General features: G+C 64.0%; 1 protein-coding gene across 6 annotated transcripts in view; it reads right to left on the bottom strand.

Annotated features, from left to right (window-relative positions):
• Positions 1-4,624: 4,624 nt before the first annotated feature.
• Positions 4,625-16,289, bottom strand: part of Gtf3c1 (general transcription factor IIIC subunit 1) — a 71,683-nt gene continuing 60,018 nt past the window's right edge. For 2 of the 6 annotated variants that reach the window (XM_047532924.1, XM_047532925.1), the window contains exons 28-37: positions 15,606-15,668; positions 14,978-15,071; positions 11,776-11,948; positions 10,846-11,133; positions 10,046-10,305; positions 9,016-9,296; positions 7,512-7,980; positions 7,040-7,091; positions 5,817-6,042; positions 4,626-5,362 (exon numbers count right to left, since the gene is read on the bottom strand). In XM_047532924.1, coding sequence (XP_047388880.1) covers positions 5,159-5,362; positions 5,817-6,042; positions 7,040-7,091; positions 7,512-7,980; positions 9,016-9,296; positions 10,046-10,305; positions 10,846-11,133; positions 11,776-11,948; positions 14,978-15,071; positions 15,606-15,668 — 2,110 coding nt within the window. In that variant the 3' untranslated portion in view covers positions 4,626-5,158. Of the gene's footprint in view, positions 5,363-5,816; positions 6,043-7,039; positions 7,092-7,511; positions 7,981-9,015; positions 9,297-10,045; positions 10,306-10,434; positions 10,534-10,845; positions 11,134-11,775; positions 11,949-14,977; positions 15,072-15,605; positions 15,669-16,289 lie in introns of all 6 variants that reach the window. The other 4 variants (XM_047532921.1, XM_047532923.1, XM_047532922.1 and 1 more) reach the window with 4 other exon arrangements.

Below are 16,289 nucleotides of genomic sequence, written 5' to 3'. Positions count from 1 at the left end.
CCCTGGCCACAGCATAGCTTGGGGACAGACGTGTGACCCAGTCTGTATCATGTTCTCTCTGCTGGGACTGCTGAGCTGTAGGGAGGGACCGAGCCTGGGAGCTGCCAGGGGACCAGGAACAGACAGCTGGCCTGAGATGAAGGCTACGTACAGGACTGAGATGTGGAACGTGCTCCTGGTAATACCTCTGAGTTCCTGGATCCCGTCAGACCTGAAACCATACACCTCCGGGACTTTGAGGTCCATGACTTTGGAAGTCATTATGCTCTTTACCAAACATCTCTGACTTCGGCCTCCTGGGCACATGCCAGGATCGCACTTCCTGGCCCTTTGTGGTCCCACGAGGTCACACAACTAGGGCTGGCCAATGAGCTCTGAGCAGCAGTGGCAAATCTCACTTCTGGACAGAGCATTTCACTATAGTCAAAATGCCCCTAGAGTGCTTTTCCTCTGTCACAGTGATCGGTGGTGACTGAGATGGTGACTGCTCCATCAGCCTGGGTCCTTGCAAGAGGAGGTGAGGCCCAGGGTTCCCCGTGTACCTGTGGCGGACGTGTTTTGTGAGACAGAAATCCATCCTTTGTTTTCTGAAGCTGCTAAGATCCTGGAGCTGTTTGTTACGCAGCACGCCCCAGACTATCCTGACTGAGGCAATATGTTTCCTTTCTGCACTTGAGCTGGTTTGAGGTGGGTTCCTGTTGCCTGTAGCAGAAAGTGTTCTAGCATTATCTTCACATCATCCCTGCAAGGAGAACTCGCTTTCCACCCCAAGGAAGGACCATATTTAAAGGGATGCAAGCAGTCCGGGCGTAGCTCAGTAGCTCACTGGTAGACTAGCATGCTCGACTAGCATGTCTGAGGCCCTGGGTCTGATCGCCAGCACAGTAGGGAAAAAAATTCAAAGGGATGGGGACCAGGCTCTGACACCTCTCATAAATGACCAGGGTGAGGTGCCTCAGTTTCCTCATTTGTGAACTGGGAGCAGGGATGAGCCTCTCAGTTTTCTTTGGGGATGGGAAGAGAGGGCGGGACAGGAAGGGACACACTCTGACCCTTCTCAGAAGCTTTTGTTCTGGTTTGTTTCTTTCTGTCCTGACCCTGGCGGGCCCCCTCCCAGCCCTTCCCCTCTCGCCTCCCCAGAGAGTGGACCCCAGAGCTGCCACTTAATCACCTGCTGGGACCAGCCCTGACCCGACCTGTCTGCAAGGCCACAGCCTGGTTGCTCTGGGTGTCCTGGTCCTCTCGTGTGGAAAGGAGGCAGAGGGTTGAGGTCAGACCCAGCCCTTCACCTGCCCCCCGCCCCAGGGAAACGGAGGCAGAGGGAAGCGGTGACCTGCCCCTGTCCCCGCTGTGCTCCTCTTGGCCTCTGGTTGGAGGGGAAGCCTCCTCCCCTTCCCTCTGGGCTGCTGCACCCCTGCTGGCTTCACCCACAAGGCAGCGCGGCCTTCGCGGCTAGCCGAGCCCCAGGTGCGCCCTCAGAACCTGGAGCAGGAGTGGCGCGGTGCGTGGGCCCCGGGGTGCGGGCGGCGGGCCCTGCGCCTCCCTCCCTCAGCCCCAGACTCCTCTGACTGGTGAAGGAGAACCGGAGGTCGCTGCAGCCTTGACCACTGCGCCTCCTGGGAGGTGGGAGGGTGGAGTCCAATGGCCCAGGGGACCTGCCCGCAACGGGCCAGGGTCACACCTATTGTTCTGGCTGCTGAGATCAGGGACTCATGGTGTAAAGAGCCCAGGACAGTGTCCAGTGCCTTGTGCTCAGAAAGTGCTGCTGTTGTTACATCATCGTCACTTTTATGGGCACGTCACCCCCACTCGGGGTGGTTTCCGCGGGTCTGGGCCTTGGTGAAGGGACAAAGCGCATCAGGCACCGCTGGCCATCAGGGAAGGAGCAGCCTAGGCCGCTGCTGCCCCCTGCTGCCCAGAGCTGGAACTGGCAGGACCTGCAGGAGGCCGCACCTGCTCGGTGCTGCTGGGTTTGTACTGGTGCCTGTAGTGACAGGGGACCCTATGGGCCCTCGTCACAGAGGCCTGCGTGGGAAGCGTCAGCAGTGAGGGCGAAGGTGACCTGCAGGGTGTCTTGGATACCAGGAGGTGGGTGGCGCTCTAAGCAGATCAATTACAGGGACACTTTTGTGCACATGTACACACACACACACACACACACACACACACACCACTCACATATACACATCTGAAAATTCCCTGGTAGCAGTGAGTCGAGGGTCCAGGGGAAGGATGGGTGGTCAGGGGAGGTCAGAGGACAGAAGGCCGCTCAGCAGGGGTGGCACCCAGGCCTCGGTGGAGGTTGGGGGTCCTCCGGCCGCAAAGGACTGGACAAGGTCTGAGCAGAGCGGCGGGAGGGGGTGGAGCCCAAGCAGGCAGCCCGCAGGGTGCGCCAGGCGGGGCGGCTGGTCGGCAGGCAGTGCTCACCGCGGGGAATGGACTCTGCAGGCCGCGCTGCATGCATGGGTACAGACGTGCAAGCGATGTCGTGGGCACACGGCGAGCTGGTGAATGGCATATTAGATGTCAAAGGGCATCTCAGGTGCGTGTTCTCCGTGTAAACGCAGAGGCCTGGGAGGGCCCTAGGGACGACCCCGAGGCTGGAGCCCTTGGAAGGCTTTAGGTTTGCAAAAGAGAACGAATTCACGTACTGCTTATTTAAGGGAAAATAACTAAAAGAACGAGGAAGGCCTCCCTGTGTGACAAGTGGCAGGGAGGTGACAGTGGAACGCCACCTCGCCCTGCTCTGGTGGCTGCAGAGGGGCAGCAGACCCGCGGTGTCCCTTCGTGAGTTGTATCTAGCAGTTAGTGCCGGAGTTCTTTTCATCTGTATGTGCACCTCTAGCCCCAGGACTTAGCCGAGGCCCCTGCTCCGCATATGCTGCCTGGCTGCCCCGGCAGCTCAGCTCACAGCCCACCTGCGCTGTGTGTGGTTTCTGGAGACATGGTGCATATTTTGGGAAGACAGAGAGCCATGTAGAATGAATGGATGGGTGGATGGAAGGATGGATGGATGGGTGGATGGATGGGTGGGTGGATGGATGGATGGGTGGATGGATGGATGGATGGGAGGATGGATGGATGGATGGGTGGATGGATGGGAGGATGGATGGATGGATGGGTGGATGGATGGGAGGATGGATGGATGGATGGATGGATGGGTGGATGGACGGGTGGACTGGTGGATGGATGAATGGATGGATGGGTGGATGGCGTTGGGTGGGTGGGTGGATGGATGGATGGGAGGATGGATGGATGGATGTGTGGGTGAGTGGATGGATGGACGGATGGGCTGGTGGATGGATGGGTGGATGGATGGATGGGAGGATGGATGGATGGATGGGTGGGTGGGTGAGTGTGTAGCTGGATGGTTGGATGGGGGGTGGGTGAGTGTGATTGAATGGATGGTGGGTGACAGGTGGATGGACACATGAATGAATGAGCAGGTGGGTGGGTGGAGGAGGAGATGGGAGGAGGGAGTGAACAGACCGCCGTGGGTAGAGAGTGACGGGGGTGGGGGCCGAGCGGTGCTCACCAAGCCCATCTGTGCTTGAGAGCAGCTCCCTGAATCCCTGTGGTGCTCCCCAGACATATGCCCACAGTGGCCCTTGTCCAGGACGCACGGGGAAGGAACCCCTGTGCTGAAGGCTGCCATGCGGCCGTCCTGGGTGCCCTCAGCGTCTCTGACCCTCCTGGGCCCTGGGCCCGAATGCCGACTCGGGTTCACGACAGGGCTGCGGGGCTCCCACACACCTTTCCTCCACACTGTGCCCAAACAGTGAGCATCCGCACCGTACTCTCTGCTCATGAAGCACAGGGCATTCATTACTCTACCTTGCCTCCTTAAAACCTCCCATAGAACATTCTTTTTATACTAGAGTGAAAATGAAAAGGAGACCAAAGGGCTGGTGTGCTGGGCTCACCTGGAGCCCAGGCCTCACGTGTCCTTGTCCCCCTCACTGAAGCATGGCTGCAGTGACCGGGGCCCTGGCCTGCAGAGGGGCTGGCCTTGTGGACAGGGGAGGGCCCTGGAAAACTGGAGGCATGTCCCCGCACAGGGAGTGGCCTCTGCTCACTTCAGACTGCCTGACACAGCAGCTGAGTAGCAAGAACTTTCCACCTTTCAAGAGAAGACAGAAATCTAAAATTGTTTAATTGCAAAATCTGAATTTGCTTAAACAGTGGCAACTAATAATTTGAACGTTGTCAGGATAAGAGATCTTCAAGCAAGACACACGCCTGTCATCCCAGCAGCCCAGGAGGCAGAGGCAAGAGGGTCACGGGCTCAAAGCCAGCCTCAGCAACTTAGTGAGGCGTTAAGCATCTCAGCGAACCCTGTCTCAAAATAAAAAATAAAAAGGGCTGGGATGTGGCTTAGTGGTTAAGTGCCCCTGGGTTCAGTCCTCGGTACCGAGAGAGAGAACTTAAGAGACGGAATCCCTTCCTCCCACATGCCTGGCAGGCGCTGGCCTGGGCAGCCGAGGGAGCGGGGCCTCGGAGGGGCCATCCTCGCCGGCCCGGGAAGTCACTCCAGTTTCCTCAGCGGAGGGCAGGGAGCCCCTCGGGGTTCGACGATCGTTTAGGAAACACACAAAACCAGGTGCATTTGATTTCACTTTAATTTAAAAAAAAAAAAAATAATAAATACATGCCAGGGGGACTTGTTTTTAAATGAGAAAAGAGGATGAAAGAAAAAAATCAAAGCCAAGTCCTACAGGGACACCTCCCGTCCAGCCTGCAGCTGGCAGTGCCCAGGCTGGGTGTCCTGTCTGGAGAGGTCCCTCATCTCGGTGGCGCTGGGCACGGCAGGGGGTGCCAGCAGCCCAGCTCCCAGGCTGGCCTGACCAGCTCTGGGCCTGGGAGGGGTCCAGTCCTGCGGGCCTCCCGAGCTCACCACCTGCACAGCCGGCAGCAGCGGGAACACGGGGGGGGCAGGGAGCAGAGGGGACCCAAGTGGCCTGGAGCTACTCCCCCGCATCCCAGATGCACGGCCGCAGTGTGAGGAAGCACACTCCCGGGAGGCTGGGAGGGACGCCTGGCAGGCGGGCAGTGGGTCCCTCTCCCCGGCTCCAGGGCGGCCCAAGGCGGCCCAAGGCGGCCCAGGCCACGAGCTGAGCACCACGGGGTCTCCCGGGCCCCAAGACAGGGGCAGGGCGCGCTACAGGTGGATCCACTTGTTCCAGTTGACCTCGTGCGGGAACACGCGGCCCAGCCGGATGGTGCAGTCCAGCGTGGGCTCGTAGAAGGCCGTGGTGTGCTCGCCGGGCACCTCCGCCTCTTCCACCACCGGCCTGGAGAAGAGCGAGGTGGCCGCGGGCTTCCTCAGCAGGCGCCGTCGGATGCAACCGAGGAACTCCAGGCCCTGGGGACGCAGCAGACCAGGTCACGGGCCTGCCCCCACCACGGGGCACTGGGCCTTGAAGCCTGTGTGGGGCGTGCCCTCTGCACAGGGGCGCCTTCCCAGAGTGAGGGACACCTGAACACAGCCCCAGGGACCAGCACCCCGCCCAGCACATGCGCTGTCTGCACAGCCACGCCCACAGCACGGCTGCGCACGGGCCTCCTTCCGCCAGGCCTGTCTGCTGGACAGTTCAAGGACTTTCAAACTGAACTTGGGAGCCCAGGCACGCGGGCTGCGGGCGCCCCCTGGAGGTGGTGGCTGAGGGCTGGACCTCAGCTCCCCGCAGAGTCCGAGGGCTCGGGGCCAGGCACAGAGAGGGTCAGAGGTGGCCCTAGCTGTTCCGCTGGTGCAGGCGCCAGCTCCCCACCCTGGCTGCCCGCTGGCCCTGGGCCCTGCCCACCCCGAGGCGGCCCACCTGGAGCAGCTCCCGCACGGCCACGGGCTGCAGGACGCCCTGGTAGTGCTGCAGCAGGCAGCGCTCCGGCACGCCGGGCCGGCTCATGATGTGGTAGAGCACGGCCTCCAGCATGCCCTTGCACACCGGCACGTTCAGGTGGCCGTCCACGCCGCGCCACGGGCGGCCCACGAAGCAGATGTTCTCACAGTCCCTGTGTGGGGGGACAGCCTGGTCACCGAGGTCCCTGAGGGCAAGAAGAAGGCACCTGCCCAGGTCACGGGCTGGCCTGTCCACCTCTGCTCTGACCTTCCTCTTCCCTCCTGTCCAGAGAGGAGGCCCAGCACTGGCTGTGTGGGGCCCTGCTCAGCTGCAGCCACCAAGGCTGCGATGAGCCAATGGCCCGTGTCACTCCAGGCTGGCAGGAGGGGCACCTGACCCAGGATTCGGCTGCCCAGCCTCACCAGGCAGCGGGGCTGGGGGCTGCTGTCCTCTGGCTGGGCTCTTGGATGTCCTCCCCAGGAGCTCTGCCCAGCCACAGGGCAAGGTCCAGACCCCTGCCTTGGGTAGAGGTCTCTGCTACCACCCAGGACCTAACCAGCATCACCGGCCCAAGTGTGGGACAGCTGGCACCTGCCCTGGAGCCAGGGTGGGCCCTGAGCTCTGGGAGCCCGACAGGGAATATGGCCCTGCCACCTGGGGCAGGTGCCCTCCCAGGCAGGCCTCTGGGAACCTGGGTGTGGCCCTGGGAGGCGGCTCTCAGGCCTGACAGGTGCAGCCTTCGGCTGAGGGCACAGTGGTCCTGGGGCACAAGGTGCAAATCCCTGAAGACAGGGTTGCCCTGGGCTGGCGGTTGAGCTCTGGGGTCATCTGGTCATGCACGGGCTGTGTGACCTAAGGCAAGGACAGCACCTCTCTGGGCCTATGTCCTATTTGTAAAGTAGTGATGAGGACACCTGTGGCCCTAAGGCCCCAGGGACTGTCACGTGGAGTGCCTGGCTGGCCCCTCTCAAAGAGCACTGTGGGCATCTGGAAGGGCCTGCTCCAGATGGACCTGGGCACCACTGGCACCTGGCAGGTCCCTGCCACCGTGCCTGTCCAGGTCGCCATGGCTGAGAGCCCTGTGCTGAGCACACACCGCAGGCTGTGCTCCTCACTGACAGCGGGTCGCCCGCATGGCCCCGAGGACAAACCCCTGCCATGCTGACCCTCCCCCCGGGCCCTGAAGCAGACCGCCCGCTCACCTTTCCTGCGCCGCCTGGGAGAGGACGCCCGCCGCGTAGCTCTCCGTGAGCCCTGGCGGGAGGAGACCGTGGGGGACGTCAGAGCGGGCGGGCCGTGGCCGCCTCCCCCACCCCACGAGGTCCTGTTGAGGCGCTGGTGGCCCCAGCAGGCGCGGGGCCTGCAGACCCAGCCCCAGCCCGGCCCCAGGGCCAGCCAACACCGCACTCCCTCCCGGAGCCCTGGCCACGGGCCGTGTGCAGCCTAGGAGGAGAGGCCCAGGGGACGGCCCAGCAGAGACCCCGGGAGAGCCAGCGCAGCTCAGCGACTCCCAGGAAGCGGCCCGGGGGCCCTGCCTGCTGGGCAGCAGCTCCAGCACCGCCTGCCACTCTGGGCTCCCCGCTGCCCCGCGGGGCCCACCTCTAGTGGGGACGCCCGCAGCAGGACCCGCCCCCAGGTTGGAGGACACGGGACGGGGTGGGGGCCAACTGGTACCTCTAGGGTCTTCGGAGCCCCCTGCGAGCGGGGCCTGACAGCTCAGCTGCTCTTGGCAGGGGACGCTGGGGCCACCGACACCTTCTTGGTCCTCCTGCCCAGGTCCCCCTGCACCCGTGTCTTCAGGTGCTGGGGGCAAAGTCACGGCCTGGCCTTCTGCCCCGGGCCTGGGGCTGGGGGCCACGCGCACGTCCTGCAGTGTGGGCCTCTTTGCAGGGGGCTTCTGGGCGCCCTCGGCGTCAGCGTCGCTGCTCTGACTGGCCCAGTGGGCTGGCCGCTTGGTGCCCTGGGGGCTGCCATCCTGGCTGGCGCCCTCCGGGGGCCTGGCCTGCGCGTCCTCTGGGGCCTCAGCCTCCTCCGGGTCTTTCAGCCGCACCGAGTGCAGGAGCCAGGGCCGGGCGGAGGCCATGGTCACCAGGCGGACAGTGTTGCCGCCCACTTCCAGCAGCTGCTGCTGCGCCAGGAGGTCCTGGGGTGGAGACAGGTGGTCTGCATGGCAGGGGGCTTCTGACGGGTGACCAAGCTGTGCTGCCCCTGGCCGAGTGTCCACTGCCCTGGGCAAGCAGCAAGGCCATCGGGGGCTTCCAACCCGGAAGCTGCCACCCACCACGGGATCCAGGGCAGTGGCTCCTCCCGAAGGTCAGAGGCATAAACGCCGGGCACCCTGCCTGGCGAGCCTCCTGCGGGACTCGGCGCCCGAGCTCCCCAAGTCCTTCCACAGAAGCAGCCGCCTTTCCCACGAGGTGGCGAGAGCCCCTCCGCAGGCTGCCACCTGCCCGCTTGGCCCAGGAGGTGCTGGGCACTGACGCCCTCCCTTTTACATCACTCGGGCCTCGTGTCCACCCACGTAGGTCCGAGACGGGTGCTGCTGCAGTCGCCCTCTGGGACCATGGGCAGGGCACCTGGGGCCCTTGCCCACAGCTGGTGGCATTTGCCACCACAGCCTTGGGAAAGCTGAGCCACCTCCGGGCTCGGAGGCGCCCAGAGTTCTGAACACTCGAACACCGTGGACGGCACCTCCTGCATCAGCTCGTCTGTGGCCACAAGCGCCTGCACTTGGCCTCTGGGGACGTTGGCGGTGGCTGGGTTTCTGAAGCGACCCCATCGGTCCTCCAGGTCTCCCACCCCTGGAGGCCACAAGGCCCGAGGGAGGCCCGAGTCCCACACAAAGGCCAGGTGGGTGCCTTCAGTGTCACTAGCCTCTGCCCGCAGCTGCTGTCACAACATTCTTTGGGCTCAATGGTCACTGAGTCCGAGGGACCAGGCAGGTGAGGTGGCAAGTCCAGCAGGCAGGGAGTGACAGGCTGGGGGACACGGCCTCCTGGGAGGCCAGGGTGGCGAGGCTCAGCCAGCTCACACTCAGAAGCTGCGTTTGGGGGCTGCGCCCTGGGTTTTCAATGCTGATGATTAATTTCAATTAAAACAAACCCGACCACCTCGCCATCAGAGGCCAGCGTCGCCCACCGCAGGCGTGGCCCTGGGCGGCCTGGCCGCCGCGGCTCACCTGGACGTAGTCCGTGAAGGTCCTGGTGCGTGACCCCGTGGCCTGCTCCAAGGCCGAGAACCGCCGGCCCAGCCTCTCCCTGTCCACCCCGAAGCAGCCGGAGGCGGCGACGGCCTGCTGGACCTCCAGCGCGGCGGCCAGGTCTTCGGGGCTGTAGCCAGACAGCTCTGCCTGGTGGGCAAAGGCCTCCAGGCCGCCGGCGTCCCCAGGGGGCTGGATCAGCCTGGTGAAGGTGGCGGGGAGGCAGGGGAGTCCCACCGAGAGCTCTTCCAGGGGCGTGGCTGCGAGGATCGGGAGGGTCACGGTCGGCCCCGGGCAAAGGCCCCTCCAGACCAATGTGGTGGGATGCCCAGCGGGGACCTGCCCCACGCCACCTGCTGCTCCCCAGGTGGCCATGGGGTCACCTTCTGGGGGACACACTGAGCCCTGGCTGTGGGACTCCTGATACACGACCCTGGGCTCCCTGCACTGCAGCCCTGGCACTGACCACCTGGCCACCCTGCCTCTCCTGCTCGGGACAGTGCAGTGCGGACGCCGGGCCTGTGCTCTGAGGGAGCCGCGACACCAGCAGCCGGGGCCCAGCCCTCCCCGTGCCCTGCTCAGCGCCCCTCAGACCTGGGGACAGCCCAGGCCTTCGAGGACATTCCCGCTTGGGCTCCCACCAGCCAGGTGGGCATCTCTGCCAAGACCGCGGCCTACAGGTCACCACTACGCTAGGGCACAGCCCAGCTCCAGACCCAGCGTGGCACCCTACTGGGCGCGGAAGCCATCGGCCTCAACCATGGCCACATACAGGGGTCGGCCGAGGGCGTGGGGGGAGGGGAGACCCTCCTCTTGTCTCCTGCGGCCCAGGAGAGGCCCTGAACCTGAGGGTGGCAGGAGGCCGGGTCCCTCAGCTCCCACGGCAGGGGCGAAGGACAAGGCTGAGCAGCAACCCCCCCAGGGCGCACAGCACGGCCGGGCAGCCCCTGAGGACGGGGTCTGCACCTGCCCTCAGGGTCGCCCTCCCCAGCGGAGGCAGGACACTCACCAACAGGCCCCAGCCGGGTGGCCTCAGGGGTGCAGCGGAGCCGGAACCTGACCTGGCAGGAGTTGACCACCACGCTGTCGTTGGGGTTGAGGTTGCGGGTGCTGATGCTGCTGGGCGCGCAGTAGCCCCGCATGAGCAGGTACTTGGCGTGGGAGGCCTGGTGGGCCTTCACCTCCACGCCCTGGCGCTTGCCTCCCGAGCCTTCGTCCAGGTCTTCCTCCTCGTCCTCGTCGTCATCCAAGCCCCCGTCCTTCCCTAGGCTGGGAGCATATGGGACCTGAGGGCTGGACCCGGCCCAGCTGCCTCTGCCTGGCCTCCCTCCCCGGGGCCCCTGGGGCTGGCGTTGGTGCCCAGAGGCCAGCACGGTGCCACTCCTGACCACCACCTACCTCCCCTGAAGGCCCAGCTCACACTGGCAGCCCCAGGGCCTGGGGCCAGCGTCCTCCCCGCCATGCTTCCTACGCTCTCCTCTGGAGGCACCAGAGCCCCTGGAAGACCCAGCAAGAGACCCCTCCCTGGACATCTGTTCCGCAAGTCCTCGTCACGGATAGAGGCCGTGTCCCCAGGAGCTCCAGGAAGCCCCCGCGACACCCTCTTGCATTGTCCAGCAAGTGCCCGGTATGGGGCCAGACCCTCAGCAGCAAAGCCCAGCACACGCTGGTCCAAGAAAAGGACCAGGTGACAAGAGATGAAGCTGCCAACCCAGGGCGATGGGAGGGGTGACGACCCGTCCCAAGAACAGGCTTGACCCCTGCGGCCAGAGCGGCAGGTGGCCGGGCTGCTGCGGACCCGGCCCTCACCTCTTCATGACCTCGCTCTCCACCACGGAGCTGTCCACCACCACGATCTGCTCCGGGATCCTGACGTCCACGGACACCAGACCCAGGGAGAAGAGGGTCAGGGCGGTCACGCAGTGTCCCCCAGGGCCGTCTAGAGAAAACGCCACCAGGTCGCTTGGGGGGTCGCTCCCGTCCTGGTCTTTGAAGGAAAAGCGGTCGGGCCGGTCCTGCTTGCCGGCAGCCTGGATCCTGCTGTAGTACTGGAAGGACTCCGTGCAGACGGTGCTGGGGAAGCGCCAGGTGAAGAGCCTGTGGGGAGGGGAGCTGAGCTGGGGGGCAGCGCCTGCACAGGACGCGGAGCTGGGCCTCAGCCCATCAGGGTCCTCCCTGACCTGCAACACCAGCCAAGGGGAGCCGGGGGTCCTCCTGGCCTGCTGCCCACCACCTGGGTTCAGGTGACAGCGCGGGCTCCAGGTCAGCGCCTTGCTGGCCTGTGCTCATGTCTTCTGCTGCCCCACCTGCCCCCACCCCAAGCCCAAGGAGGCGGGGCCGTCGGGTGGGGTTCAGGGAGGGGCGGGAGTCAGAGGCGAGGGCAGGCGCCTGGGCAGACGGGCTGGGGCAGGGAGTCCTGCAGGTGGCTTGGACGGCCTTCGGGACTTGTGGGCGAGTGGTTGGGTGCTTCCCAGGGCGCACGCTGCCAGGGGGCCGCGAGGTGCGCAGAGCAGCCGGCCGGGGGTTCTGAGTCCCGAGGGTGAGGACTGAGGCCTGTGCCCAGCTGGGACAGTGGACTTCTAACTGAACCGTCATTAAATTAGAAACTGACCTGTCCCCACCTGATGGGGAGGGAGACAAAGGACCTGCTGCGTGGCCCCGCCCCGACACCCCGGAGCGCTGGCCTGTCCACACAGGCCAGGGAGCAGGGCCAGGGCCCGCTGTCCGAGGTGCGCGCACCTGTAGTAGGACTGGGACAGCTGGTAGGACATGGGCACGAAGGGCAGAGCGCGGTTCTTCTTGGGGCCCAGCGTGTGGCTGACCCGGCGCCGGTTGACCAGGCTGCGCTTCTGGCACTCCACAAAGGCCCGCACCAGCACGTGCTCCCTGTACTCGCGGTAGAGGCGGAAGGTCTGCAAGACAGCGCGAGCCGCCCAGGAGAGGCCGGAGGCCGGAGCGTGTCCAGGAGGGCCTGCAGGCGGCCGCGGCCCAGCCGCACAGTCCCGCCTCTGCCCCTCACCCAAGACCAGGTGGCAGCAGGTCTGACGTCACCGTCCCCAGCCTCTGCCCTGTCCCCAGGTGCACCTGTGCTGACACCACGCGGTCCCGGCCACCACGGTTTCTCACAGGGCCTCTGGTTATCTGGCCGTCCTGCTTCTCCATGTCACCCGTCCCCAGGGCCCTGACCTTTCTCCACAGCCACCACCAATCCTTTCCCGATGAAAGCAGACCTTGTGTTCCTTCCCTGCCTGGGGAAGCCTGGTGGCCTGTCCATGCAGTGCCTCGAGGACCCTGGGAGTGGGGCCGTGCCCACCCGTGGACTCGCCTCCTATGACCCCCCCGGCTCCCCACCTCAGACAGAGGCCCTTCCTGGCCTCGGAGCTGTGACTCCGCGGCTGAGCCGGCTGGATCCTGGGGGCCTGCACCCTGCTGGAAAGAGCTGCAGGGCCGCAGGGCCTTTCAGTGACTGGTGGATGGACATTTTGCTGAGTTTTCTTACTTTGTATTAGGAAACCCCAAGATGTAAGTAAGGAAGAGGGACGGGGACCTCGGGGCCCGTCAGGCCGTGTGCGCCCAGCCCGTGCCCGGGAGCAGCGTGCCTTCGTCCTTGAGCCTGGGTCTTGGGCTGTGTGTGGTCCAGAGCCTACTCTTCAGCTCAGCCACTTGGGGCTGGAAGAACGTACTTTGGTGTCGACACGGACCTGTGAGGTTTTAACGCGGGGTTCTGTGAACTGGGCCTGGATGACTTCACTGCACGGGTCTAAGGGCGCTAGGCTCAGAGGCTCGTGAGCGCACTGGCCCCAGGACCCCCGAGTGGCAACGCACACTGAGTGGCATCCCACGGCCACACTACCAGGCAGGGGTGCGACCAGTAGCAGGGGTGGCCTTCCCGCTGAGGGCAGGAGACAGGGCCAGGCCAGGGCCAGTCAGGGCTGTGGACAGCACGGTGTGGCCCCGGCTTCTGCAGACAGCGCCGCGCACGGGAGGCCTGCCACACTGCAGGGGCAGGAGCCATGGGGCTGCTGCCATCCTTCCCTCCTGAGAGACCTTGGTGCAGCCAGATCCAGCACGGCGGCCGCCTCTGTGGCTCTGCTCTGCCCGTCTCCCAGGCGCACTCTTCAAACCCCGCTGTGGCTGGGTGTGTGGCCACCCACGCCTGGGGAGGAGGCGGGATGGGCTGGCCCAGGGACCCAGGTCCCACACGGCCCCACCTCCTTGCACTCCGAGTCCCGAGACCGCGGGTGGCGGGGGCACCCGTGGGCGTCTCTGGGGGCCTCTGGCGTCCTTGCTGATGGCCTCCAGTCCCCACCGCCAGATTCTGGGAGCCTAGCTTCCCTGGGAAGGGGAGGCCTGGCACCAGGGTGACGGGGCCCAGCTCTTCCTTCTCCCTGGGCTGCCCGGCTCTCCGTTGGGCAGGAGGCCCCTGCCCAGTGCCCAGCCACGCTGGAACCTGGAATTCTTATGTGCGGTGTTGGCAGTGGTTAAAACACAAGCCATTTGTTTTCTTTTCAGACAAATGAGTGAAACAAAAGAAATCCAGGGGCCAGAGGTGGCCTGTGGCTGCTCCTTCTTCAGCTGCAAAAGGCTGGGTGCCAGGCGCACGTGGCACCAACGCCAGCCTCTGGCTCTGAAGCGTGCTGGGTGTGAAGCCCGCACCAGAAGAGAACCCAGGGCTGAGCGAGTGGCAGCAGAGACCAGGGGACACTCCCTGCGTGGAGTGCAGAGGTGGGGCCGGCAGTGATGGCCAGGCCTGGCCTCCCTGAGCCCCTGGGGCTAGAGTAGCCAGCACAGCCTGGAGCTGCGAGCGGCACCTGGCTGGGTCTCCATGGCACCTCCTCAAGGGCACGCGAGCCCTGGCACTACGCTTTCAGGCCCCGCCCCTCCACTCCTTAAGGAATCTGTGAGGGGCCTGGGGGCCATGGCCCCACGGTTCTCTGGTTGACTCCGAGGTGCCCTAGGGCTTGGGAGGCACCATCTAACCTGCCAGCGGGTTGGGAAGTAACGCTGTTTTCTTCCTTCCCCCTCCAAGGCGCTCTGGGTTGGTTTGCTAAGGTAAGCGGAGGAGCAGTTTTAGGTCTGCAGATCAAATGCAAAAGCAAAGAGGCTCCACTGGGAAGCTGCTTGTGTGACTGTTACACCAGAGGGAAGATCACACCCTGGGCAGCGCTGGCCCAGGGGACAGGCCCTGGCAGTTCAGGTGGCATCCTGATGTGATGACCGAGCCGTGTGACCTCGGGCGTGTGTGCTGACTGCTCTGAACCTCAAGTCTCCATACTCAAAGAAGAGTTCTGAGGCCTCGCTTCCCGGGCTCCACGTGTGGTTAAGTAGGACTGGCCCTCCTCTCTCCTGCCCTTTTGCCACAAGGAAGCAGAGGCCTCAGAGGACCACCACTCATCGCTGCCAAAGGGCAGCCTGGCCCTCACGGACGCCTCCCGACCACCTGTATGCACAGGTACAGGTGGTGATCTGGAAGGGGCCGTGGGGCGCAGTGACCTTCCCAGTTGGTGGCCACACCTCATTTCCTCTCCTGCCTAATTTCATTTTAAATATTAGACTTACAACCTCGGCCGTGAGGGGGCTGTGGAGGTTGCTGGATCCTGTCCCCACACTTTACGGATGGAAGGAGGAAACGGGGAGAGGTTGGTGAAAGGTGAAGAGCTTCGTCACCCTCATGCGGGGTGGATCAGCTGAGATCGCCACGCAGCGCAGGACTGCGGTGCTGAAGCGTGTGGACGGTAGGTCCTGCGTGTTCTCAGCTGTGACAGGCGGCTGAGCCGACTGGCCTGACGGCGGCCACAGTTCACAACGTGTACGTGCTCAGATCATCGGCCCTGGGCCTCAGACATGCAAATTCAGTGATGCAAACACAGGACAGGTGCAGGTGGGGAGCAGGGCAGAAGCCCTGCCCGCCTGTCCCCGTGCGGGGGCAGCAGGTGCCTACCTGGAAGGACTGACAGGACTTCATCTGGCTGTTGGAGAGGGACAGCGTGCTCTGGATCAGGTTCTGCAGCACCAGGAAGTGGATGTCGTCCACGCTGAAAGAGGCAACAGGGCATATGAGGCGGCCGGCCGTGGGCTGCGGCTCGCAGTGAGAAGTAAGCGCCCCGTCGTGCGAGAGGGACGCGAACGCTGACCATTTGCACCACGAGGCACGACCAATGGCACGTTTGGGGCCTTAGCAACAGTCCGGTTCCAAAGGGAGCTTTTTTCTGGCGGGTCCGGGTGATGTAACCTGGGCCAGCGTCTAGAAGGGAGAGGGACTCGGTGTGTAGGTTTTCCGTCCTCTAATTCTGCCGAGTTTTCTCCCAGAGAACGGTTCTCACTGAGTCACGGGGCTGACGCTGAACTCTGAACACTAACCACACCACACGCGGGCGGGAGCTGAGCTCTCCACTGAGCTCTGCTGGGACGGCTCAGGGTCTAAGCCTAGGGCCAGGCCAGTGGGCCTGAGGTCAGGACGTCCTTGTGGGCTGCAGGGACTCTGCTGGGACGCCTCGACTCGCAGGTGCACAGCACGGCTGGCACAGAAGCAGGCACAGGCCAGCCGGGCACCCGGTGCCGGCGCTCACCTGTTAAGCTCGTCTTCTCTGGTGACCTGGTCTCTCTCGTCGCCAATCGCCAAGACTCGGTATCTGCACAGAAACAGAAGCGCATGACGACAGGCCCAGGCAGGCCGGTGGCCGAGCTGCCACGGCTCCTGATGGCCACACGCTGCCTGGGACACAGGAAAAGGCCACACTCAGCATGAGCCAAACGCAGGTCATGTAAATTAAAATAAGAAGACACCACGTGCCGCCCCTCCGATGAGCCCGATTTAAGAGCGAGGGCTGAGAACGAGAAATAAATGTTCCCTCACTGATGGTCGCGGACGGGGCACTGCTGACGGCCCAGGCTGTAAGCTGTGGGCTCGCCATGATGAAAAAGAAGCACAAGGAAGGAGGCAAAGAGCACACCCCGCGGTGGTCTAGAAAGGCCCGTCTCAGAGAACAGAGCCGCCAGGAAGGAGAGGCGCAAAGGAGACCAGGCACCGACTTCAGGCAGACTGCAGACGCGCGGTTCAGTGCCAGAGCAGGCGGGGGCCTCAGTTAACAACCGCGAGCTGCGCATCTCCAAATGGCTGAAATATGCACGCACACACGCACACGGTGATGGGGTGGTGCTTGGCTCGACGTGATCTTTTCATGGTGTGTACACATGGCAAAGCATCACACCAAACACTGTAAAGACGCAATTCTCATTTGTCAATTAAAAAA

This window comes from Sciurus carolinensis, chromosome 18 (assembly GCF_902686445.1).
Source record: "Sciurus carolinensis chromosome 18, mSciCar1.2, whole genome shotgun sequence".
Classification (NCBI taxonomy): Eukaryota; Metazoa; Chordata; class Mammalia; order Rodentia; family Sciuridae; genus Sciurus; species Sciurus carolinensis.
The sequence above is the reverse complement of the archived record's forward strand: the minus strand, read 5'-3'. Positions and strand labels throughout refer to the sequence as shown.